The sequence below is a fragment of the Eretmochelys imbricata genome, chromosome 3, assembly GCF_965152235.1.
Source record: "Eretmochelys imbricata isolate rEreImb1 chromosome 3, rEreImb1.hap1, whole genome shotgun sequence".
NCBI lineage: Eukaryota > Metazoa > Chordata > Testudines > Cheloniidae > Eretmochelys > Eretmochelys imbricata.
Window position 1 is genome coordinate 131,434,260 of NC_135574.1, and position 27,219 is coordinate 131,461,478.

General features: G+C 42.0%; 1 protein-coding gene across 2 annotated transcripts in view; it reads left to right on the forward strand.

Moving 5' to 3' along the window:
- The window catches only part of TSNAX (translin associated factor X), a 48,355-nt gene extending 25,098 nt beyond the window's left edge, over positions 1–23,257 (forward strand). Inside the window, exons 5-7 of one of the 2 annotated variants that reach the window (XM_077813411.1) lie at positions 13,191–13,318; positions 17,693–17,740; positions 22,316–23,257. In XM_077813411.1, the coding sequence (XP_077669537.1) occupies positions 13,191–13,318; positions 17,693–17,740; positions 22,316–22,357 (218 nt within the window). In that variant the 3' untranslated portion in view covers positions 22,358–23,257. Of the gene's footprint in view, positions 1–13,190; positions 13,319–17,692; positions 19,817–22,315 lie in introns of those variants that run through there. The other variant, XM_077813410.1, reaches the window with a different exon arrangement.
- The last annotated feature ends 3,962 nt before the right edge of the window (positions 23,258–27,219 follow it).

Sequence of the window (27,219 nt, forward strand, 5' to 3'; positions counted from 1 at the left end):
ATTTGTCATATAACAGTGAATGTGACATCAAATCTGATATCCCATCCTCAGCACAGGCCTCTAGTGGATACTTTGGAGGAAGAACATCTCCTTTCACCCCCATCTGCCATGCTACAATGTACAATGCAGGGTCCTGCACTTAGGACGGAAGAATCCAGTGCACCGCTACAGACTAGGGACCGAATGGCTAGGCAGCAGTTCTGCGGAAAAGGACCTAGGGGTGACAGTGGACGAGAAGCTGGATATGAGTCAGCAGTGTGCCCTTGTTGCCAAGAAGGCCAATGGCATTTTGGGATGTATAAGTAGGGGCATAGCGAGCAGATCGAGGGACGTGATCGTCCCCCTCTATTCGACATTGGTGAGGCCTCATCTGGAGTACTGTGTCCAGTTTTGGGCCCCACACTACAAGAAGGATGTGGATAAATTAGAGAGAGTCCAGCGAAGGGCAACAAAAATGATTAGGGGTCTGGAACACATGACTTATGAGGAGAGGCTGAGGGAACTGGGATTGTTTAGCCTGCAGAAGAGAAGAATGAGGGGGGATTTGATAGCTGCTTTCAACTACCTGAAAGGGGGTTCCAAAGAGGATGGCTCTAGACTGTTCTCAATGGTAGCAGATGACAGAACGAGGAGTAATGGTCTCAAGTTGCAGTGGGGGAGGTTTAGATTGGATATTAGGAAAAACTTTTTCACTAAGAGGGTGGTGAACACTGGAATGCGTTGCCTAGGGAGGTGGTAGAATCTCCTTCCTTGGAAGTTTTTAAGGTCAGGCTTGACAAAGCCCTGGCTGGGATGATTTAACTGGGAATTGGTCCTGCTTCGAGCAGGGGGTTGGACTAGATGACCTTCAGGGGTCCCTTCCAACCCTGATATTCTATGATTCTATGATTCTATACTTGACCAGTTGTGCAATGCTGTACAAAGGGAAAAATTCCTTCTTCACTCCTGTATTGATCAGCTAATGCCCAGTGGGATTTGATTACTCCTATTAACATATCACAAGTGGGTAAACTTAGCATTTGATTACCCCTCAGCTCAGGAAACTAACACTTGTTTACCGCAATTGTTATTGGTCATAGTTTTCCAGCCCCCTTTAAAAATTCATCTAGAATATTTGACTCTTTGATTTGTTGAATTCAACAGAATGACTAAATTTTTGTGACAGAAGTCAATGCAAGAGTATAGAATTGATCATGGAACATCTATAAGAGATGCTTCAAGTAGGAGCAAAAGACAGGTATGAGACCACAGGTGTATAAAATTCATCACTAAGTATGAGCTTTGTACAGAAGAGATGGCATTTGTGACATTTTGTTAGTTGCCTCTTTTATCTTTGAAATTTTGTCTTTAAATTAGCTATAAGACCAATGCTATCTTTAACCTTGCCGTGTGTATGAAAGCCTGTAAGCAGAGCAGAATTGTGACTGAGTTATACAGTAGTGGAAAGGATGCTATAGAGACTGTTAAAAACTCAGTAGATTTTCACCTGCCTTTTTCCATGCTGAATTTATACCTTGTACTTTAGTTAACAACAAACCTTGCTGCATCATTGTGTCTTCATATAGTTGGGGAGGCAAATTAGAGCCTTGACTGAAGGTGCCATTCTATTTTGGTAACTTTTAAATAAAGGTTTTTGGATAAAATAAGCAAGTGTATAAACAAAATGCCAACAAAGTACTAAAACATGCAGATATGAGCATTTTAGTACCTCAAATAAACGACCACAGCATATACAGCAGAATCCATCCTTAAAAAAGTAGGGGGGGAGAAGTGGGAGGAAGGGAAAGTAGAGGAATTGTAATTCTTGATGGTGAGAAAGCATTATGTTAACTAGCAGAGGACCCTTCAGGCGCATACCATAATTACACACAACATATGTGGGTGTTGTCTATATGAGACATTTGTAGTGGTTTAACTAATTATATGATATTAAACCTGTGTACTTAAACCAGTGCAAAAGGTTCTGTGGATATGCTTATTTCAGTTTAGTTTGTCACTTAAGAATCTGTTTAAATGGAGATAAACATTTCTTAAACTGCATTAAGATTGTTCATGTGGGTTTGCGCTGGTTTAACTAAATCAGTTCAAAAGCTGATTTGAGTAAAACTGGATGGAGCAGCTTGCCTGTGTAGACATGGCACAAGTTGTATTCTCTCCTAAAAGTTGTTTCAAGACTCCAAAAAGCTGTATAACTCAACATGGCATATTGACTCAGTCTTTGAAAAGTTGCTACAGTGAATCAAAACAATAGCAAATAAAACACTTTTTAAACTTAAAGACCTCTATGAAGATTTTGGTTTAATGCTCTGTTTGGACTTGTTAGCGGTCTCCGTTGTGCACGGGCCAGTGTTTAGTATTACTATAGCTCTTTTTTTAAAAGCTTTTCTCACAACAGGATATCCAAATCACTGATGTCTGAGGAAAGCTGGCTCTAGATTCAGCTTTCTTTCTGCATGCTGTTATAAAATTAACCTTTGACTTGACTCCATCCCCAAATATGTAAACCTTAGGACACTACCACAGCAAATAAGCAGCTGGTGGATAGTTTTAAAGAACTTTAAGCTTTCATATAATCAACTTCAGTTTCTAGTACTTATCACCGAAACAGAACTTTGTTAATGTGAATCTAATAAAAGCTATTTTCCTGACTCTGGAGAAAACTTGAATTGAAATAAAGACTGAGAACGGTGAAAGATATTAATCTTAATAGGGTGTCAACTCTGAAATCTAATGATCACATTTATATTAGGGCTGCTGATTAATTGCAGTTAACTCATGTGATTAACTCAGTAATTAATCGTGATTAATCAGTTTTAATCACACTGTTAAACAATAGAATACCAATTGAAATTTATTAAATATTTTGGATGTTTTCTACATTTTATATATCTGTCTTATTCTGTGTTGTAATTGAAATCAAAATGTAAATTTTTGTTTACAAATATTTGCACCATAAAAATGATAACCAAAAGATAGTATTTCAGTTCTTCATACAAGTATTGTAGTGCAATCTCTGCTGTGAAAGTGTCACTTACAAATGTAGATTTTTTTTGTTACATAACTGCCCTCAAACAAAACAATGTAAAACTTCAGAACCTAAAAGTCCACTCAGTCCTACTTCTTGTTCAGCCAATTGCTAAGACAAACAAGTTTGTTTACATTTACTGGAGATAATGCCGCCCTCTTATTATTTACAATGTTACCAGAAAGTGAGAAAAGGCATTTGCATGGCACTTTTGTAGCCAGCATTGCAAGGTATTTATGTGCCAGATATGCTAGGCATTCGTAGGCCCCTTCATGCTTCGGCCACCATTCCAGAGGACATGCTTCCATGCTGATGACGCTTGTTAAAAAAAAACAGTGTTAATTAAATTTGTGACTGAACTCCTTGTGGGAGAATTATATGTCTCCTGCTCTGTTTTACCCACATTCTGCCATATATTTAATGTTATAGCAGTCTCAGATGATGACCCAGCACGTTACTCATTTTAAGAACACTTTCACAGCATATTTGACAAAACACAAAGAAGGTACCAATGTGAGATTTCTGATGATAGCTACAGCACTTGACCCAAAGTTTAAGAATCTGAAGTGCCTTCCAGAATTTGGGAGGGACTGCTTTCAGAAGTCTTAAAAGAGCAACACTCCGATGCAGAAACTACAAAACCCCAACCACCAAAAAAGATCAACCTTCTGCTGGTGGCATCTGACTCAGATGATGAAAATGAACATGCGTCAGTCTGCACTGCTTTGGATTGTTATCAAGCAGTACCAGTCATCAGAATGGATGCATGTCCCCTGCAATGGTGGTTGAAGCATGAAGGGACATATGAATCTTCAGCACATCTGGCACGTAAATATCTTGCGATGCCGGCTACAACAATGCCATGAGAATGCATCAAGTGACATTGTAAAGAAGAATCGGGCAGCATTATCTCCTGCAACTGTAAACAAACTTATTTGTCTGGGCGATTGGCTGAACAAGAAGTAGTACTGAGTGTACTTGCAGGCTCTAAAATTTTACTTTGTTTTATTTTTGAATGCAGGGGTTTTTTTGTACATAATTCTACCTTTGTAAGTTCAACTTTCATGATAAAGAGTTTGCACTACAGTACTTGTATTAGGTGAATTGAAAAATACAATTGTGTTTTTATAGGCCAGATACTTGTAATCAAAAATAAAGTGATCACTGTACACTTTGTATTCAGTCTTGTAATTGAAATCAGTATATTTGAAAATGTATAAAACATCAAAAAAATTAAATAAATGGTATTCTATTATTGTTTAACATTGTTATGAATCCAGATTAATTTAATCATGTGATTAATTTTTTTAATCACTTGACAGCCCTAATTTAAACATTAACCCATTTGATTGTTTTACTGCCGTTTGTGTTTGTAGAAACATTCAGTTAATTATCTGGTCCAGTTGGATATTCCAGTAGTTCTCTAATTTTGTCATCCTGGGGACAAGCTTACAAGAGAGATCCTCCGACCCACATCAACCCATTAATTTGCCATTGCTTTATAAGTGTTTAATTTTGAGGATCAGGAAAGGCACCCCACTCTGTTGGTGGTGAGCGTTGCTGTAGTCCAATTTTATGAAAGGATGTTCCACAGGAGTCCAGTTACAGGTTTTAAATAATAGGGATGAGAGGGTAGCTTAGTGGCCTAAACATCAGATTAATTTTTCTAGACCAATACCTGTACCATTTGCAGGTTCAAATTCTTACAGGCAAATTTCACGACACTCACTCATTTACCCTTGAGTGATTCCCTGCCTTCCCCCTCCCATCCTGCAGCACTGCTGATATCTCATTCCTGTTGAAGTGCAAGGGGTGAACAGGATTTCCCCGGCTGTTCTTTCTGTGGCCACTGTGTGGTGGCAGCAAATCCCAGTACTGCATTTCCGATTGCTGTACCCAGTGCCCTGCGTCCTGCTGCACAATGTAGGAGGGAATCAGCACTGTCTCATTTAGCCATCTCCCAGCAGTGGAAGTATTAAGAGATTGAGGGTGGGGAGGAGAGAGGAAGGAAGTGTGGGGAGAAAGAATGAAAACAAGACTGAGGGGGAGTAGGAACAGACAAATAATATGCAGGAAGAGAGAAAATAGACTCATTATTGCCAACCCTGAGAGTTTAAGAGTTATAAATTACTGGCTGAAAGCATGAGATTATAAAAAGAGTCTACATTCAAAATTTACACTAAAGTTTAATTGGCTGTGTTTCTAGGTCTTCTGCATTTTTTTAACCTTAAGGAGGTAGCCCCTTAGCCCCAATTTGGGTACAGTCATTTCAAGCTGAAATTTCAGTATGCATATGCAGAAATGTGATTCCCCACCACACCTCAGGCAGGCATGGGAGCTTCCATTTACCTACTCTAATCCCACAGATTGGACAGCTGCAGTTCTGTCACTGTCCATCCCCTTCCCATAGTACTGGTCTGTCTCCCTCACAGCTCCTTCCCTTAATCTCCCGTCTCTCTCCTCAGCCTCCTGGCCCCATCTTCCTTTCTGCTCCTCACAAATTCCTGCTTCTTGTGTGTAACTGTCTGGCAACATCTTATGTATTTGCAGTTTCCAGCTATACTAGTAATGTTGAGATGACTGTTTTAGGGGGTGTGCCCCCTAGTTGCTCCAGCTTTAAAATGAAACGAACTTTGAAAGAAAATCATCACCAACATTAACGCAAACTGAAATTTTGGCTATTTGTTTAGATTTCAGTGGGGAGTGACAAGGAGTGTACTGCTAAAATCTGTTGTCAGTTTTGATCTCTGAATCGGGTCCCTGTAAGAACTTGCTTGAAAAGCTTTCTGCTGAATATTTCTACTGAATGTATTGGGACTGTGTGCAGAAGATCTGTTTGCTAGAAAAAAAGTTACTCAAATCTTTCAGTTTTCAAAATGCATGAGAACGTTAGCATAGCTCATTACTGCCGTTCATTGCATTTCTCTAGTAGGATAACTGGTGGTGATGGAAGATTAAATGAACTATTGTTGACATACAGTAAATGTAACAAAACATGCCAAAACCTCTTCTCAGTTCTGATACACTGTATCTGTATTTGTAGAAAGTGCTACTAGAAATAATTAGAGATCTTTAATTGGACTTCTCCGTGTGGGTACAGGGAAAATAAAATAAATTACATAAAAGCAGCCTTATAAACAACTGTTACCGGCAGCACAATCCATAAATAATCCTATTTTGGAATATATCCAAAACAAGAGCAGAAGGGGAAAGGTATTGTTGGATGGAATAGTGAAATGGGATGGAATTTTTCACCTTGGGGATTATTTGCTGAGAGTAGCGGATGTCCTTCCATTAAGCTAAAACATAACATATTTAAACATCCTTTTACCTGCACATAAAAACACCTTATTTCAAGGTCGTGGGTCATTTAAATGTCATCTTTGAACTACTTTTGGCAGAGAGGGGGCTTTTAGAAAGACTTATACCAGGGGTTCTCAAACTTCATTGCACTGCGACCCCCATCTGACAACAAAAATTACTACATGACCCCAGGAGCGGGGACTAAAGCCCAAGCCCTGCCGCTCCAGGCAGCGGAGCCGGAGCCAAAGCCCAAGCCTCACCAGCCAGGGCTAAAGCCCCCAGGCTGTGGCTTCGGCCTCAGGTCCCATCAAGTCTAACGCCAGCCCTGGCAACCCCATTACAATGCGGTGCTGACCCACAGTTTGAGAACTGCTGCCTAATACTATGGTCAAGTATGATTATTTTTATGGAAAAAATAGCGAAGTAGTCATTACCAGGGAGCCCAGAAATGCTATTGGAAGTGGAAACAGCTCCAAATGGGTGAGTAATTTGAGCTACCAAATAAACTAGACATATTTGGAAGACAATATACAAAACATTATGTAAGCATAAATATTATAATTCTGAAAGAAGGAGACCTTAACCAAAATCGTGGAAGGGTTGAATGAAAGCAAATGGCAAACCAGATGTTTTTGTTTAATGCTTCTGAGCGAAAGTTAGTGAAAGTGAAAGAGGCAGTGTGAGAAGTGGGAGTTGAGAGGTATGTGGGGATGATCAGAATGTAGGACAAAGTAAAGGAAAGAGAAACAGGATGTGTGTGCAGGAGGTAGAAATTGAAGAAGGAAAGAGGAAGCTGTAGATGGGTGAATTTAGGGAATGGGTTGGTGTGATCAAGGGAATGATGAATAAGGAATTTGGGCGCTCACTTGATCTCTTTTGGCAGAAGTAGTTGGTTAGGCCCCTGATCCTTCATTCCCCGTTGATTGTCCAGGCCAAAGACAGCAGAAATGTGCTCTGACAGAGGTTCCCATGTGTAATGCTGCTATATCTGGTAGCTCACTGCTTATATACAGAATGAGAGAAAATGTTGTAATGAATTGTTGGTCACATATCACTGCATCATAACAGAGTACAAGATGAGCCTGGGAAAGGATAAGTGGTGAAATCCAACAGTTTCTACAACTTATAGGTTAATAAACCTTTTGGGGGATTCTGATTGAGCACATTCCTTTTACCAGCCTTTTATGCTCATGTTCAAAATGCTTTATTTACATTGTAGATTTTTAGGTGTAGCCTTAGATTGTTCTAGCTTTTCTCCCCAATCACAGGGGGCATAATCAGAGGCAGCCTCTAATGGCTCTTCACCAGTGAAGAGCATTTTAGGGTGGCTTCTGAACAATGAACCTATTTCCCTTACCCTGCCAGCATCATCAAAATAGCATAAAAAGGACACAGTTGTTCTTAAATATCCTTGTAGGTCACCATTAAGCCCTTTATTATGGCTGTAGTTTGACAGGCCTTCTATAGGCTGATTCCCCCCCGCCCCAAACCCTCTCTCTGTTCCCCTCTCGATCACATTGAACAGCACCACCATTTTCCCTGTTGCTCATATACATATTCTTGGCTTTATTTTTTGACTTTCCTTGATCCAGGCTGCATCTAAATTTGCTGCATCTTCCTACACATCATCTCCAGGAGTGAAATCCTGGTCCTGCTGAAGTCAATGGCAAAACCCCCATCAACTTCAGTAGGGCCAAGATTTCACCCCAAGATTCAATCTTTCCTCACTGCCCACACTGCCAAAACTCTTGTCTAAGGCCATATCATCTTGTGCCTTGAATACAGCAGTCTCTCCTCTCTGGCCTCCCGGAAGTGTATTCAAAATACAGCTGCTAAAATAATTTTCCTGGCATGTTGCTGTGATTGTCAACCTGCTTTTTTAACTCTCCCCTTTGGCTGTTTATCTTCGAACATGTCAAGTACAAACTTCTTGTCTGCATTGTCAGAGTTCTTCACATTTTAGCCCCACCATGCCTACCTGCTCTATTACGTTACTGCAGTGGCTCTCAACCTTTCCAGACTACTGTACCCCTTCTAGGAGTCAGATTTGTCTTACATCCCCAAGTTTCACCTCACTTAAAAACTACTTGCTTACAAAATCAGACATAAAAATACAAAAATGTTAGTACACTGACTGAAAAATTGCTTGCTTTCTCATTTTTACAATTATAAAAAAAATCAATTGGAATATAAATATTGTATTTACATTTCAATGTATAATATATAGAGCAGTATAAACAAATCCTTGTATGAAATTTTAGTTTGTTCTGACTTTGGTAGTGCTTTTTGTTTAGCCTGTTAGAATACTAGGCAAATATCTAGATGAGTTGACATACTCCCAGAAGATCTCCGCGTACCTCCAGGGAGAACAGCTGCCTTACACTCTGCCAGCCTCAATTGCCTGCTTATGGGCACTTATCATATACTTTCCCCAATTCAGCCCCTTACAAAGGAGGACGAAACTCCCAGTCCAAATCTGTCAAGCTACCAAGTGATCTTCCTTCAAGTCCCTCCTTAAATCTCACCTTAAATCTTCGGTAATGCATACAGAAAACTGCAATCTGGTAAGTGCTAAGCAGGTAGTGAGTTGTGTTTACTACAGTTCACTGCAAATTATATACACAGCTAGTCTATGCTAAAACAGCATATGTCATAAATATAAAGGGAAGGGTAACCACCTTTCTGTACACAGTGCTATAAAATCCCTCCTGGCCAGAGGCAAAACCCTTTCACCTGTAAAGGGTTAAGAAGCTATGGGAACCTAGCTGGCACCTGACCCAAAATGACCAATGGGAGGACAAGATACTTTCAAATCTGGAGTGGAGGGAACAAAGGGTTGGTCTGTCTATGTGATGCTTTTGCCAGGAACAGATCAGGAATGCAGCCTTGCAACTCCTGTGAAGTTAGTAAGTAATCTAGCTAAAAATGCGTTAAATTTCCTTTTGTTTAATGGTTGGTAAAATAAGCTGTGCTGGATGGAATGTATATTCCTGTTTTTGTGTCTTTTTGTAGCGTAAGGTTTTGCCTAGAGGGATTCTCTATGTTTTAAATCTGATTACTCTGTAAGGTATTTACCATCCTGATTTTACAGAGGTAATTCTTTTACCTTTTCTTTAATTAAAATTCTTCTTTTAAGAACCTGATAGATTTTTCATTGTTCTTAAGTTCCAAGGGTTTGGGTCTGTGTTCACCTGTACAAATTGGTGAGGATTATTATCAAGCCTTCCCCAGGAAAGGGGGTGTAGGGCTTGGGGGGATATTTTGGGGGAAGACGTCTCCAAGTGGGTTCTTTCCCTGTTCTTTGTTTAACACGCTTGGTGGTGGCAGCATAGGGTTCAAGGATGAGGCAAAGTTTGTACCTTGGGGAAGTTTTTAACCTAAGCTGGTAAGAATAAGCTTGGGGGTCTTTCATGCAGGTCCCCACATCTGTAGCCTAAAGTTCAGAGTGGGGAAGGAACCTTGACAGCATAGTATTTGTTAGCCCATCTTTTCTCTTCCTGCTTGCCCCTCTTACTTGTTTGTTTAATTTACCTGTTATGTCTTGCTTTTTTAAGTTGTAAGCTCTTTGGGGCAGGGTCTATGACTTATATCCCATACGTTGCTGGAAAACAAAGCCCCCACCTGGTGGTACCACAATATAAATGATTAATATTAAAAGATCCTCTTCATAGGTGTGAATTTCACCCTAACTACAGGATGTAAGGAACGAATCAATTAATTGCTGTGATATATCTTGATTTTAGTAAGGCTTTTGACAGAGTCATGCATGACATTCTCATAAACTAGAAAAATGTGGTCTAAATGAAATTACTACAAGGTGGATGCAAAACTGGTTGAACAACGTGTGATGTGGTGCAACTCAACACTGCGACACCCGCTCCTTGCTGTCCTGGGGTTCAACTCTGCTAGCCAGTGCTCCCTCTCCCGGTGGTGTCTCACCACCGTCACTCCCAGGACCGCAGCATCCTCTTCATGGAATAGCCCTCCAGCTCTGCCACACTCTGTGCTCCCCCTTCCGGGGGACCTGCAGTCATCTGTCCAGCCACTTCCCTCAGTGGCAACTGCAGCTCAATGTCTGGCCAATGCCTCAGTGGCAAGCGGTGGAGGGGAACGGATCCAGGCCCACCCACTACTCTGGGTGCTGGCCCAGGGACTCTGTAGATGGCCACCCTGCTGCATCCCCTCCAGCTCCTCAGCAGATCTCCCTGACCTACTTCCCCATGGCCCCAGCACCTTCTGTGCCTTTGCCTCAGGGCCTCAGCCTGCAGATCCCTGCAGCCACCAGGAGCTGCCTTTTGCTCCCTCGGTCTCTGCCTGCAGCACTGCTCTGTCCAGGGTGCTTGCTGCCTTCAGCCTATAAGGCAGCCAGTCCTCCTCCCTCTTCAAGCTCTAGGGAGTGACTGAAGGTGCTTTGTCCTGCAGCTCTTCTTATATGGGCCTGCTGGGCTGTGATGGCTGCTCCTCTCAGCCCTTCTCTGGTTGGCTGCCTCCTGCGCAGCTTCCCAAGGGCTCTATTAACCCTTTGGAGCCCAATGTGGGCAGGCGCCCCATCACATACCCTCCCCCTTAAGACCGACTTCCCTGGTGGGGGGAGGTTACCTCCCCTGCTTCCCCTGCAGCTGTGCTCCCAGGGTGTCCATCTCCTGTCTGAGGTTCTCTATTAGGAGGAGCAACTTGTCATTCTCCTCCCTGGTGTCCCTAAATTTCTCTATGTGCACCTCTGCACTGTCTTGTACAAGGCCAGCTCGGTGGCTTTCAGCCTCTCCCATAGCCCTGGCTCTTGCTCTGCTGGCTCTCCCAGTACCCCTTCTCCCAGGGTCTGAGTTCCCAACTCCCTTCGATTGGTCTCTGTATAAGTCCCCACATCCTTCAGCTGGATGTCTAAGGGACTTATCCTTCTCTTCCGTTTCTCCTTTCTCTCCTGCCTGGCCTCTTTGGCCTTCTCCACCATCTTGGTGCACTCCCTCTGGGTATCTGGCACCTCCTTCTGTTCCTTTCTATCTCCTTTTCCCTTCTGCTGGCTTGGGTCCCCTTTCTCATCCCCAATCGGGATGCTGCCCTTCCCTGGGCTCCTGTTCTGTCTGTGAGGGCACTGCCTCTTCACATGCCTTGATTCTCCACAGGTGAAACAAGCATCCCCCCTTCCTTTTCTCTTCACAGGTCGGGGACCTTAGGGTTTCCCTGCTCTCTTTCTTTTGGGGATAGACTTCTCCTCTTCCCGATAGGGGCACACGCTATTCAAGTGTCCCCTCTACCCACAGACATAACACTGCCCTTCTTGGCCTCCTGGCCTGACCCTGGAACCTGTCTTCTTGCTCCAGGCTCTCTGGCCCCTGATCACCTCCTGGAGGGTCTTGAGCAGATAACGCTGCTCTTCTGCTAGTTGCCTCAGGCATTCCTGCAAGTATCCCACTGTTGCTGCTGGTTCTCCAGGATCTGCCTCACCAGGGCCTGAATCCCTCTTGGTTACTCTTCAACCCTCTTCATTGGAAGCGGCAACTTTGAGGTCCAGCCTGGGAAGGTGCACCTGCCTTCTGCCAAAAAGGCCTCCGTACATGGCAGCTCCATAGTTCCTTTACCCCCCAAGTATCCCTTAAATAGTCTTTCAAACTCCCCTTCTAACAGGGGCAGCTGTCAAACAGTCTCTGAGTCTCTCACTCAGTCCCCTTCCCTCAGGAGCGACTGAATGCCTACATTCGCCACCACATGTGATGTGGTTTGACTCACCACTGCGGCGCCCCTGCTGGCTGTCCTGGGGATCGCATCTACTAGTCGGTGTGCCCTCTTCTGGTGGCATCTCACCACTGTCACTTCTGATCCAGGGACCCATGTCACTCGCAGGATTGTGGCATCCCCTTCATGACACAGCCCTCCGGCTGTGCCGCACACTCTATGCCCCCCCCCGTGATTTTTAAGAACAGGGTAGATATGTCATGAATGGTCTAGGTATACTTGTTCCTGCCTCAGCATGGGGGATGGACTCGATGATACTTTGGGGTCTCTTAAAGCCCAACATTTTTATGATTCTGTGATTTCCCACAAAAGAGAAGATGTGGGAATCTGAGGCTGAAATCAATACTTTCCAGTAATAACTAAATGGAATAATGCAAATTCATATTTTCTTCTTGTTATTTGAAGAGCAAAAATCAAATTATCATGTGGCTCTTGGTCCGCACACTATATGCACCATGGCTTTGTGTCTCATTTAGTCAGTTTCACCACAGGCTGTATTGAAGGAAAGTACAGCCAGACAGACTCAAGGAGAGAGAAAAATTATCTGGAAAATTGGTCTTTTAGCCATTGTGTGTGTTCACTCATCAAAAATACTCAATAGTGGGGACTGCCTGAATAAAGAGTGCAGTGTCAGGCTTAGCATTCCTGCAAATGCTGCTGTTAACAGAAACTTAATTTTCTCCTGAACCTTTCAGCTGTGGTATTCATTTCTTTTTCTATCAGAGAAATAGTCTGTTAAAACAAATTTCTTAATACCCCACTGTAAGGAGCTGCTGTATAGTGAGAACAGACCCGAGAGGTCAGTGGGAGCAGGATCATGCTTTATATTACGATTACAAAAGCATATGGATGGGAAAGAAGTTCTATGCATAATGTACCCTTCTGAATAAAATATGCTGAAAATGCATATCAGTCATGATTTTGGTTTAATGTCTTGGTTTGTATATGGGGGAAGCATATTAGGTAAATAAAATTATGTATTCAGCTCCTATTTCTGTCTTTTGCACCATTTTCACTTTCCTTTTGCAGGTGACCTTGAAAATAGTCTTTTCTAAAATATTTCTGTAATTGTAAGCATGGATATCTGTTGAGAAGTTTCATTAGTTTGACTGTTCTGCTGTTCCTACAGGGCTTCAGGAATATGTAGAGGCAGTGTCTTTCCAATATTTCATCAAAACACGATCATTAATTAGTGTTAAGGAGATCAACAAACAGCTAATATTTACAATGGAAGACAAAGAAGAAGAAACAAACACGGTAAGAATTGTTTTGTTCACATGTGATGAGCTAGATTTATCCACTTTTATTTTCAAAGAAACCTTCTCATACTTAGTGTTTCTAATATATTTATCACATATTTTAACAGCTTCTGATGATCATTCCAATTTTTTATTTATAGGAAGCAAGCTCTTCATAAATACATAGTTGTGATTTCCTTGGTAATACGACATGCTAGGGAAATGTATTGGTGCCATAATAAAAATCAGTCAAACTGCAGAGGCCTTCAGCCTACAGCTGGTTAGAGATGGTTAGTGCTGACAACGTAATGGACTAACAAGGTTTTAAAGTTACAGAATACTGGCATCTGATCAAGTAAGTCCAGTTACTGGTTTAACATTTGGCCGAACCATGCTTTTCATGGATAGTAGAAAAAACCTAGATCTGTGGCATGTGCCTTTTATTCATGGACCAGGCTGAGCCATTTTCACTGGGAAAAAGGGGCAGTATATTAGCATACCATTCGATAATTCTGGAGGAACTTTTCTAAATTTTGTAATGCATATTGCCTATATGATTATATCCAATAGGCACTCAGATATCATACTGATAGGGGTAGCATAAGAACCTAAATAGAAGAAGCAAATGAATGTAAGGGGTACCGTAACTTCAACTGATTGAGTCCCATTGCTCAACAATGAGCTAATTACAGGAGCCAACTGCAGAGAGTGATAAGAGGAAGGGTGTTGTCCTGTGTCACAGTTTTATCAACTTGCAGTTTTTTCACTATAATCAGTTAGTATTAAAATGCACGTTCTCTGTCCTAGCAAGGTCATGGATAACTCTCTTAGAATTAATCTTGAACTTCCCCCAGGGAACAGACTTGCTTTCCTTCCTTTCCTATGCCTAATACAGCGTCTTCCATTTCTTGCCCTTCCTCGCTCCCCTGCCCATCCTTAAATAGAACATTTTGTGTATGGCCAAAATACATCCTGGCCATCTTTCTTACGCAGCCTTTGGATGAACATTCTGTTTTTAAAATTTATATTTGGATGTAAAGTGGATCGATGTGGGGAATGCTTAATGTCACTTTAATTGCTGTTCTAATGAGACTTTGCAGTCTTGAAAGAGAAAAATCTCAGATGACACTGTATGAAGATGTATGTAGCTGTCCACATTGGATGGTCATACCGGTGGTCATCAGCATCAGTTATTTGGAAACCAAAGAAACAGCTGCAATTCCTCCCCAAAATTTTTGAAAAAAGAATAAAGTCTTAAGCATGCTATGATGCGATATTAGCATTGCCTCCAGAAAGTGACTGAACAGGTTTGTTCTGAGATGAAAGTTTGTTGGTCAAAGGAAATGATCATTACTAGACTATAAAAGCTAAACTCTGATGTCTACAGCCAGCTGTGAAACAAGGCTTATAGTATTATTTTTTTTCTTTTGGCACCTTAGAGACTAACCAATTTATTTGAGCATGAGCTTTCGTGAGCTACAGCTCACTTCATCGGATGCATACCGTGGAAACTGCAGAAGACATTATATACACACAGAGACCATGAAACAATACCTCCTCCTGCCCCACTGTCCTGCTGGTAATAGCTTATCTAAAGTGATCATCAAGTTGGGCCATTTCCAGCACAAATCCAGGTTTTCTCACCCTCCGCCGCCCCCCCACACAAACTCACTCTCCTGCTGGTAATAGCCCATCCAAAGTGACCACTCTCTTCACAATGTGTATGATAATCAAGGTGGGCCATTTCCTGCACAAATCCAGGTTCTCTCACTCCCTCACCCCCCTCCAAAAACCACACACACAAACTCGCTCTCCTGCTGGTAATAGCTTATCCAAAGTGACCACTCTCCCTACAATGTGCATGATAATCAAGGTGGGCCATTTCCAGCACAAATCCAGGTTTTCTCACCCCCCCACCCCCATACACACACAAACTCACTCTCCTGCTGGTAATAGCTTATCTAAAGTGATCATCAAGTTGGGCCATTTCCAGCACAAATAAAGATAATAAATAAAGACTAATAAAGATAATCTAATAAAGACCCACTAAGTTGGCTTCAGAGCACTTTCGGGTTGACCCCGGTACTCCAGTTCCCAGAGAAGATTAAGGTAAGTCGACAGGAGAGCATCTCCCGTTGACGCAGTGCATTTATTCATGTAGCTGGAGTAGTGTAACTTAGGTTGACTTACCCCCATAGTGAAGACAAGCCCTAAGAGTGGTCATAGAAATTAAACAGTATAACAGGTCGCTGCGTATATGTAGGACAAGAAAAGGTTTTATGGGATCCTGAAAATTAAGGAGTGTATTGTTGTGTAACTCCCCAGGAAGAGCTCCAGAGCAAAGTAATAGGTATGTATTGTGTTACGAATATACTAGTGAAAATGGTCAGTGCCATTTAGAGGTGTCCCTTATGCCACTGCTAGTTGAGCAATTGTAGAGAAACTGGAACCACTGTTAGCAGATCCAAAGTACTCTTGTAACGTCAACTGGACACAAAGAGATTCAGTGTTGCAGTCAGGTTGTTCAGAATTGAGAAATAAATAAATCCCTTCCCACTGGCACTGTAGGCATGCTACACTCTTCCCCTAGCTGCAGGAAGAGAAACCTCTGTCACCACCTGAGCCCGTGGCTCCCTCCGTGACTGTAGTGCCTACCATTATGGATCCTGTTGCCCTTGCCTTCCATCTCCAATGTCTGTTTGTGTGAGAGAGAGAGTTTCAGAATGTCTCTCTGTGTTTCCTGCTCTTTTCAGCTCATCTTTCAAAAGCCGCAAAGGAAAAAAGTCTCAGCCATTATGTTACTTTAGTTTCCAGATGAAAGTGTATTTTGCATTTTGTACATACCTCTGCCCAAAATTGTTGCTGAAATTTCATGGCGACAGTGATGCTTCAGCAGCCCAAAATGCCAAAAATGTTTGAGAAATTTCCTGGAAAAATGTTTGCCACTTTAACACAACATTACTAAGTCCTAATTGTACTCAGAAGTCTGTGTGTTGAGTAAGGTGCAAGTATCTTCATCGATAAATATTCTTTCTCCTGAAAGAAATGCTGTAAATGTAATATGTGGTGTCTTTAGATTGCTAGCCTTTTGAGTTGAACACTCAAGCAAGCAGCTGCATAACATTTCCAGGCAGCTGAAATTCAACTCTAGGTATAGTATTAAGCAAATGTCTCTAGAGAAGAGCAAACATCTTGAAGACAGATGTTCAGGGGCTGCCTTCCCTGAGCAATTTGAAACCATGATGTCTTAACATTTTAATACATTTCAGAATGGTCAGGCTTTAAATACTACCACTAACTGCAACAAGTGTTTTGTCCTGTTTGAAGTGTTGATAAGGGAGACTGGGAATTCTACATGGAAGAGCACAGCACCAGTTCTGCTGCTGCAGATAACTCATGGAAAATCATTTTATTTAGAAGAAATTATGTTGTAAATCATGCTTTTCATAGTTCTCTTCTTATATTCCTTACTACTAAGGATATTTGCAAGGAAATGAGATCTTTATTTGAGTTCATCTGCTCCTGCTGAAGGCAGAACCCTCTGTGACCTACTCGCGTTCACAACAAATTGTGATGTCAGAAATACAGGGTTTATGACTTCATGTGGAGAAAAAGTAGCAGCAGCAGATGAACTCTTAAGAACAAAAAATCAGTTTTTCATATACCCTGGATGTGTTGGAGATATAGAATGTGGGAAGAGATATACAGAAATTATATGATTTAGGAGCAGAATCGCTTCTTGATAAAACATTATTTCAAGTACTCCATGAGGTATTGGTTACTTTTAATAAGATTCTAGAATAATGGATCTGGAGAAAATTCCAGAGCAACACATCCATTTATTCTTGAGTCCTGCTTTTCATGGTAACTACATTTTGAAATATTGGATTGTATTACAAAATGGTAGGATTTATTTTTCCTAACCCTGGCTCTTACATTGACTTCTGCACTAGCATTGGGGCAGGTCAGTTAGGGCCAGATTTTTATACCTGGCGGCCTGAGGTTTGTGCACAAAAATGTAAATGCAAGTAAACATATATGCAGAGACAAATTTGGTAACTATGTGTACAGATATAGATGGTAGATGTAGGGCCTGGATCTCTGTCTTCAGTGTTTACAAATGTTTGTTTATGTATTTGCCACGGTTTTCTCATCTGTGAAGTGTAGAAGATACTTTTGTGCCTTACAGGTGTATATAAGGGTTAATGAATTTATAAAGTGCTGTTGAAGCCTAACCTGCTACTATACAGAAATGCTATATCGTTTAATTTTATTGAATGTTTTTCAATTGTTGTTGGTCTGCAGTTATGCCAGTTAAGACAATGTGTGTTTAAACTGGTGCAAACCACCATTTCTTCATTTTTCGATATCCTGTCTTGTGTTTTGTCCTCAGCCCTCCTCCAATCCATACGATAAGCAGCTGTGCACTTGGAGCCTGAAGGTAACACCTGTCGATTACCTGCTGGGTGTGGCTGATCTAACAGGAGAGTTGATGCGGATGTGTATTAACAGTGTTGGAAATGGTGATATAGACACCCCTTTTGAACTGAGCCAGTTTTTACGTCAGATTTATGATGGTTTTTCCTATATTGGCAACACTGGACCCTATGAAGTGTCTAAGAAACTATATACCTTGAAGCAGTCTCTGGCCAAAGTAGAGAACGCTTGCTATACATTAAAAGTGCGGGGTTCTGAAATCCCAAAGCACATGCTGGCTGATGTGTTCTCCACCAAAGCAGAAATGATTGACCGAGAAGAGGGTCTTTCCTAAAACAGTGAGACAATCATGGCCCTGGGATGTACAGTTGGAAGCTTGTTAATATTTGGGTTTGTTTTCAATAGACCCTCATCATGACTTTTATGTAGTGATGTTTTTAGTTTTACTTAGCAGAGCAAGATTATTTGCAAAGGTAACTTGTAACCAAAAAAAACCAAACCCTTAACATAATGTGTAAGTGAACAAATATTTGAATCTCTCCTCTGTGGGAAATCTCCTGTTTTCCTCCCCTCTATGTGCTGTCATAATGGCTAAATGTCAATGCTGCCACTCAGTGTTGGTGTCTTTCCGTGAAATGGATTCACTTCAAACTGTCTGGGCCACTGCATCAGCTTCAGTGATCACCTGACGCTCAGAGCAGGTTGAGAATAATTGACTTTTGTGATTCTGCATTACCCACAGATATCTCTTGGGCTCCACACCTTAGTGTAGCCTGTTTCTGTGTACCCCCATGTCAGAATGGGGCGGGGGCAGGCAAAGCCTGGAGAAACAGTAGCCTCATGTTTTAATCAGAGCAGAACAAACCCAACCTCCCAGCATCTAAACCTACCCTGGTCTTTGATCCAATAGATTATTGGGATCAGAATGTTTTTATAGGCCCATTTCAGCATACTTCTCTGATGCTGGGTCTCCATTGTTTAATTCGTATTTGCTTAACTCGAATGTTTATCTCAATGGAACTGAAATTGAAGCAGAGCCAAAGGTACTGTGAACCTGTAGTTTGGCTGACTAATATTTTTGAACATGAAACTGAAATTAAAAGTTTTCTGCTCACTGATAAAACTCATAAAACCTGGTAAATATTGCTATATACTGGCCATTTCAGGGCTCACGGCTTTATTTTAGGTCTGCCTTGTTGCCTTACTGTTTTGGCATCAGTTGGAAAATCCTTTAAAAGATTGAATGCATTGTTTTAAATTTAAAGAATAAAAGCTTTAACTGATGCAGAATCTTAGTTTGCTGAATAGACCTGTTCTTGCACAAGTGCAGAAACCTAGCCAAACAAGTTTATCATGGATAATTCAGCAGTAGGACAGACTTGTTGCTTGATGCTGGTTGCATGCTTGTCACCTCAGAGGATACAGGGTTAAAGACAGTGGGTAGAATTCTGCCCTCCACTATATTTGTGGAACCCCAAGGGACTCCAGTGGAGTTGAACTGGTGTTAGCGAAGAAAGAGTTTGGTCTCGTGTGTTTAACTGAGATGTGACTTATCCCTTTGAAATGTGTTGCCTTGTGTGTCTTAATACTATTATGAAATAGAAATTGCAATAAAAATAAGGCAGACAGGCACATTCCCTGCATCTGTTTGGCATTCTTGAGCTCATTGGCAGATAATCTGAATTCTCACTTGTGTCTAGAGTTGTGGAAGCCCCTGGAAAATGTATGTTATGCTGAGGGGAAACAGCAGATAAAATAATATGCTCTTCAAAAAAAAAAAAAAAAAAAAGTACTCCAGGAAATAGGCCCCTCAAGCACAAATGAAAATACTGCATGTTTTTTATTTCTACTTCCATATGATGTGGTACTGCCAATATTTTTCCTGTTAACATGGTGTGTCCTAGTTAACTTGGGTCATCTGATGTATGACCAGAACAACAGTTCCTTACAGTGTTTATCACAGGTTTTCCCATTGTTTCCATGTAAAGCAATATTTGGTGAGTTGAAAAAGGAGTGTTTTTCCAATTGTTTAATACCTTTTTAAGTGCTTTTTTTGAACAATAAAATCATTAAAACGTTATTGTGAATGAATGATAGTTCTTTTACCTATCAGTCCTATTTGAGAATACTTGACTAGTAATAGTTGAGTGCATTCCATTCTTACAGTTCAGGACTTTATTCAGAGGTCTGACTCATTCCCCATACTTGTACCTCATGACTGGCATTCACCAATACATGATCTCATCATTGTTTCTCCCCCCATTAATTTTATCCTGCTAATTAAAAAATAATAATGCAGCTATGACTGCACATGGGCCTTCCATGTGCATAGTCAAATGTAGAGCACTTAAAGAAGTTGACACTCTGATGGCAAGACAAGTTTATTTCTGGGATGAATAGACAACAGTACCAAGTGGCTGTGCCTGTTGTATCTACAGCCTGATTATGCAGGTGTGCTGAACACCTAGAGCTTCAGTTGAAGCTGGGGAGAGTACGGTACTCCATCATTTCGGTAGGATGGAACTTACATCTCTCAGAAAACTTGCAGTACGATGTACTTGTCTGAAGCAAAACCATGAAGAGAGAACTGCTAGAGGCACCATGAGATGTTAAACGGAAGTCTCTTCTGTCTGTTCTGGGCAGCTATCCGATAGGAATTAAAATGATCATATAGGCAGTGTTTCCCTCTCTCAGTAAAACAGATTCTAAAGCCCAAGCTGCTGCATTTGCCATTGATGAGCACATAATGGCTACCATATTTCACAGAACAGCCACTGCACTAGTACCATCTCTCATTGCTTTTAAAGCATTTGGAAACATTTGAATACAAAAGGAGCAATTCTTCTCTTTGCACAGTCTCTTAAGAACAGTTCCACATTCTGCCTAATATATATTGGGTTTAACAATTTTGAGATTGGAATAAATTTTCAGCATGGCTACAGAAGATATTTAATTTTTGTAAATGACGTCAGGCATGATTTTTAAGCCTCCTAGGGGCTCTCCTGTCCAGCAAATCAAATCCATGAGTAATCATTAGTAGGATCAAAGTGTGTGTGCTATATTAAAGCACCATGACAGACGGGAAATAGCTAATGGCTTGCAAACCTCTTGCTCAAGGAAATATTCCCCCCACCCCCCCAACAATTAGACTGTAGTTGTTTGAAAAGTGACATCATTTATCAACAAAACAAGCTGCTAAACAAGCAATGGCAGTTTTCCCATTTCTTATCCCATTACTCTGTGGAGCCATTGATATGCTTGGTATTGAGCCAGAACAAGGTGACATCATAGCAGATGTTTTATGAAGGCTGTCTTGCGTGCTAAAATCATCTGCCTTTTAAAAATCCTCTTTCTCAGAGAAGTGAATTTTCTTTTTGGTTCACATTTGTACAGAAACTACGCAGTTGCAATGGGGAAAAGAAACCCATCCACATTCTAGCTTTCCTTAACTGCCAGTTCAAGCTATGTAAGAGAACAGCTCCCTGTTGACAGAACATGTAATATTATTTCGACTTGCTGTCTTGATTATTTTGGTTTTGCACAAGGTTTACCATAATCACACACATACATTTTAAACTTGGTATCTATACAGTACCCAAAATGTATATAGTGCTTTATGGAATATAGAACAGACATGGCCTTTGCCCCAAGGAGTTTACAATCTGAGATTAGACTAAACAGAGCAAGGAAGATGGCAAGTAGAAGGGAGGAGATGGAGAGGAAGGGAAGATGAGGTTTATATCAAAAGAAAGTAGTTGCTTAGTTTAGTGCTTGCCCGATTCTGAAAAGAAGCTTTAAAGTTTTTCAGCATGAAAAGAATTACAGTAATTGTTCTGTTGCTGGGATGGAGAAGAGAGTTACAAAAGGGGAGAATGAGAGGGTGTTTGTGGGAGGAAAGTGAAGTGGAGTGTAAAGGGAGATGAAGGCAGGAGGACTGTGGGGGAGGGTAGCCAAGGATGAAGATTTCAGGGTGAGGTGCAAAATAAGCTAGATACGTCTGGTGACGCGAGGTGAGACCATGGGAGGGTTGTGTGGGTTAGGAGTGACTTGCAGAAAGTTAGACAAATCATTTGAAACCAGACGACTTTGTTAAGAAACAGATTTTTAAGGGATTCAATTGAAAAAAGGTGCTGCAGAAAAGGAAAAGGGTGATTCTCCTCCTCACCCCCCATCCTTATCCCTAAAGTTAGGCATCTAAATGAAGAGAGCCTGGTTTCACAAGGTGCTGGGCGTCCTATTGGAGTCAATAGGAATTGCACATATGGAGCAGCAGCACTTGCAAGATTACGCCTCTGCCAAAAATTAACAAAACTTACTTTTTTGTTTTTATTTTCACACACAGCCTGTGGGGGGGAAATGATCCAGTTCACAATTTTTAGTAAGTACAAAGAGAACATTTTACATCCACCTGTATTTTGGCAGCCACAATCTTTGTTGTGAATCATAAGCCTTTGTAAGCTTGTTACATACCAAAATTAATATGGTTACCACTGCTGTTTCTTTCTTGTTTTCCCCTTTCCATTTGGCTCCCTCATTCTTTTTCTGACGCTTCCCCTTTCTTAACTTGTTTGTTTCTCAGACTCTGGCCAGCAGGTTGAAAGGAGCTGCACCATCCTCCTGAGCCATCGGCTACGATGGTCCCATGAGTTAGTCATTTCCATCCTAGCTGACACCCTTGGTGAAACATCTCACTGCAGGAGCATGTCTCTTCCAGCTGCCAGAAGCAGAGATCTGTTAGGCTCTGAATGCAGGTTGGTTTTTGCTCATGACTACGTTTTGAGAAATGCTGCTGAAACTGGTGGGTCTGGGTGGGCGTCTGTTTAGTTCAATGTGCCTACATCCTATTACAACCATTGTACCATGTGACAATGGGTGTCTGGATGGGCTGATAGGGCTCAGGTTGTTTCTGCAGACAAGTAGCCCCTGGTTATTTTTAGGTTTGTAATCTTCACAAGCCAAAGTAAAGTTTGGCAAGCAGGGAACATGTTTTTAGTTTAGTAGAGTCATTCAGGATCACCATTTTCCACCAGTTTTGCCTCTTTTTACCCCACTTAACATCATTTTTAAAGGCCTGTTTGCAAAACCTAGCAGAGGAGTGTTTGCCTACAACTTCTTCTTCAGCCAGTCAATGCCTCCCTGAGTACTGGCCAGTACTGATGTCATGTATCTTCTCCCAGCTCCTCCCATAGGCCATCAGGCTGACACTTTGGTACTATTGTGCCTTACCTCTGCTGTCTGCGATCTGAACTCTGAGCCCCTGCTATTAGATTTCTAAACCCAGTTTCTAATATATTTTTACTATAATTACCTTCCAGGGTTTCCCTTTTATAATCACACTCGCCCCTCATTATTTAAATAAACAGGTTTCTGTCATGTAGGATCTGCCCTTCATTGCCAAACAAGATCAGACAGCTCATTAAGCCCAGTGTCCTATGTTGCCCCCCTTGGCCTTGCTTAGCTTATGACAGGGGTGGGCAAACATTTTGGCCCGAGGGCCACATCGGGGAATAGAAATTGTATGGTGGGCCATGAATGCTCACAAAATTGGGATTGGGTTGCAGGCTCTGGGGTGGAGCTGTGGATGAGGAGTTTGGGGTGTGGGAGGGTGCTCTGGGCTGGGACCGAGGGGTTCAGTGGGCGCGCGGGGCATCAGGGCTGGGGTGGGGGTTGGGGCGTGGGGAGAGGCTCAGGGAGTGCAGGCTCTGAGCTTCGCTTACCTCAAGCGGCTCCCAGAAGCAGTGACATGTCCCTTCTCTGGCTCCTATGCAGAGGTGCGGCCAGGTGGCTCTGCACACTGCCCAATCTGCAGGCACCTCCCCCGCAGCTCCCATTGGAGTGTGTAGGAGCCAGAGCGGGGCCATGCCGCAGCTTCCGGGAGCTGTGTGGTGGGGCCCCCAACCTTGCTTCTTGGCTGGAGCACTGGAGCAGGGCCGAGCCGCGTGGTGCAGCCCCCAACCCAGCACCCCAGCTGGAGAGGGGCCGAGCCACATGGTGCGGCCCCAACTTTGCGCCCCAGCCGGAGCAGGGCCCAGCCGCGTGGTGCGGCTTGCGGGCTGGCTTAAAACGGCCCATGGCCTGTAGTTTGCCCAGCCCTGGCTTATGACATAGGCACTGACTCCGTGAGTGCTCAAGAGCTCAAGTACCCACCGAAAATAAATCAACCGATCAGCTGTTTGGTGACTTGGGGAGGCATTTGAGGGAGGGCAGAGAGCAGTGAGCGATGGGCAGGAGCCTCAGAGGGATGGATAGAGCAAGGTTGGAAAGAGGTAGAGTGAGGGTAAGGCCTTGGGGAAGGGGCGGAGTGGGGTGGAGCACCCCCAGGGAAAAATAAAATGCAGCGCCTATGGCTTATGATACCTGGTTGAACCATGCTCCCATTTGTTCACTCGTCCCACAGCTCTTTGCTTTTCTTGCCACTCTTCCCTGTAGGCATGATACTCTCTCCTACTGCACAAGGCCACTACCTTTTCCATGTAATCCTTCCTCTAGACCCACTTCTACCAAGTTGTCAGAGGACATTGGCAACAGAAATCCAGCTGGGGATAGTTAATAATTTTTAAAACCAAACTAAATCCCTTTGATTGTATGTTGTATCTCATTCAATATTTGTTATATCTATTCTATATTTTAATTAGTGACTTAGATGATGGAATGGTGAATACACTATAAAATCTGTGGATGACTCCAAGCTGGGAGGGGTTGCTAGCACTTTGGAGGACAGGATTAGAATTCAGTGTGATCTTGAGAAATTGGAGAATTGGACAGAAATCAACAAGATGAAATTCAATGAAGATGACTGCAAAGTAGTACACTCAGAAAAGAAAAATCAAAGCACAACTACAAAATGGGGAATAACTGGCTAGGAAGGTAGTATTGCAGAAAAGACTCTGGGGGTTATAATGGATCACAAATTGAACATGAGCCAACACCGTGATGCAGTTATGAGAAAGGCAAATATTCTGGGGTGTTTTGTGTGTTGTATGTCAGAACTGAGAGGTAATTGTCCCAATCTGCTCAGCACTGATGGGGCCTCCACTGGCGCATTGGGTCCAGTTTTGAGCACAACACTTTAAGAAAGATGTGGACACATGGGAGAGAGTCCAAAGAAGAGTAACAAAAATGATAAAAGGTTTCGAAAACCTGACCTAGAAGGAAAGGTTAAAAGAACTGGGCATGTTTAGAGAAGAGAAGGATGAGAGGGGACATAATACCGTTCAAATATGTCAAAAGTTGTTATAAAGAGGATGGTGATCAATTGTTCTCTATGTCCACCAAGGACAGGACAAGAAGTAATGGGCTTAATTTGCAGCAAGGAAGATTTAGGTTAAATATTAGGAAAAGTTTTCTAATTCATAGAGAGAGGTAGGCACTGGAATAGGTTACATAGGGAGGTTGGGGAGGTCATCGGTCTATCACTGAAGGTTTTTAAGAACTGGTTAGGTGTAGGTATACTTAGGCTATGTCTACACTACGCCCCTTACAGGGGCACAGCTGTGCCACTACAGCCATGCCGCTGTAAGGTACATAGTGTAGCTGATTTTTGTTGCCGGGAGAGAGCTCTCCTGCCAACAAAATAAAAATACTCCCAATGAGGGGCGGTAGCTTTGTTGTGGGGAAAGAATTTCCTGCTGAGAAAGCACTGTCCAAACCAGCGCTTTTCGTCGGTAAAACTTTTGTTGGTCAGGGTGTGTTTTTTTTTTCACAGCCCTGACCAACAAAAGTTTTATCAACAAAAGTGCAGTGTAGACATAGCCTCAAACCTGTCCCAGCATGGGGGATGGATTAGATAGCCTCTTGAGGGCCCTCCCAGCCCTACATTTTATGATTCTGAAAATTGGACTAACTGTGGTGTCAGCTCAAAATACTGGACATCAGTTTACTAATTGTGCTGGGGATGCAAAGAGAAGGATGATGTTTCACTTCTATTATTCTGTTTTTATAATGATCTGCATTACAGCAGTGCCTTTAAGTCCCAACCAGTGTGCTAGGTGCTCTGTAGACACATAGGGAGAGACAATTCCTGCTCCAAAGAGTTTGTAGTCTAAATATACAAGACAGACAAAAGAATAGAAGGGGAAAGAGAGGCATAGATAGATGGAAGGAGAGTGATCACTTTAGATAAGCTATTGCCAGCAGGAGAGTGGGGTGGGGGGAGGTATTCTGTGTGTATAAAAAATCTTCTACACTTTCCACAGTATGCATCCGATGAAGTGAGCTGTAGCTCACGAAAGCTTATGCTCAAATAAATTGGTTAGTCTCTAAGGTGCCACAAGTACTCCTTTTCTTTTTATAGATAGATGAAGTGACTTGTCCAAGGTCCCACAGCAGGCCAATGGTAGGGGCAGGTCTCCCAACACTAGACCACACTGCCTCTCATCTTGAAATCCTTTGTACACACACGCCACCAGTATGTACACAGGAACCAGCTCAGATCCCTTTGTCGATATATCTAAATGTAAATAGTATTTGTATGCACCTTTTACCTAAAATATTAACAAGCAAAATTCAAAAGGTAGGTATAATACTGTTCATTTAAAATATCTACAGAGAAATTCAAATCAGCTTTAAAAAGTGATGCTTGTATCCACTTTCTTTTGCGCTACATATTTTCCCAGCCTGTCTTTCCTGTTTCAGTGTGTATCTGTATTTGTGCTGAAATAAATACAGCGAAAATCATCAGAGATATACATCACCTGCTCACTTTAATAGTAAAGTGAACGTATATGAAACCTCTCCTGTGAGTCCTGCCAAATGGATAACAGCAGAACACATTTCACTCATAACATGTAGCATGAGCAGTCAGACAGGTCAATGCTACCATCTTGTGGTGTGAAATATTTTCTCTTTTTTTTCCCCGTGCTTTCTCTTCCTTAAGGATTCCAATTCTGCTTCTGCCCCTTGTGGCTATAACTTTATACACTTGTTGTCTGTCATGTTTCTCCATATATGTGCAGCAAAAGATGAGCTTGAATGTGAGCTGAAAGAATGATTATTTTAGGAACTGGGAGTCCAGCATCTCATGTATAATAAATGTTACTTAATGGGTGTGGAGTTTAATAAAGGAGTTGCTAAGTAAGTTAGACCCCAGTTATTGTTGTTTATATCTATAACAATAGCTCCTCGATCCCCCAACTGGGGATGAAGGTCTGATTATGCTCAGCATGGTACTCACACAGGGTAAGAATTTTCAAAAGTGCCAGAGTTACTTAGGAGAACAAGCCACTGAGGAGCACAAGGCTCTGTCCCTGAGAACTTTCAATTTATATTTACAACAACATAACAGGTGCTATTTAATTACCTTAAAAATGTTGGGGTATAATTTGCGTGAAAGACATACAAAATTTGCATTGTATTGGAAGGGAGGCCTTTGTTAGTTGTGCTGTGAGAGCTGCTATTGTGGCTGTAGCATTAAAGAAGGGAGGAGGGAGTAAAGGATGAATGTTGATGATAAATTAGCTAAAAATGTTTAAATCCAGTCTAACA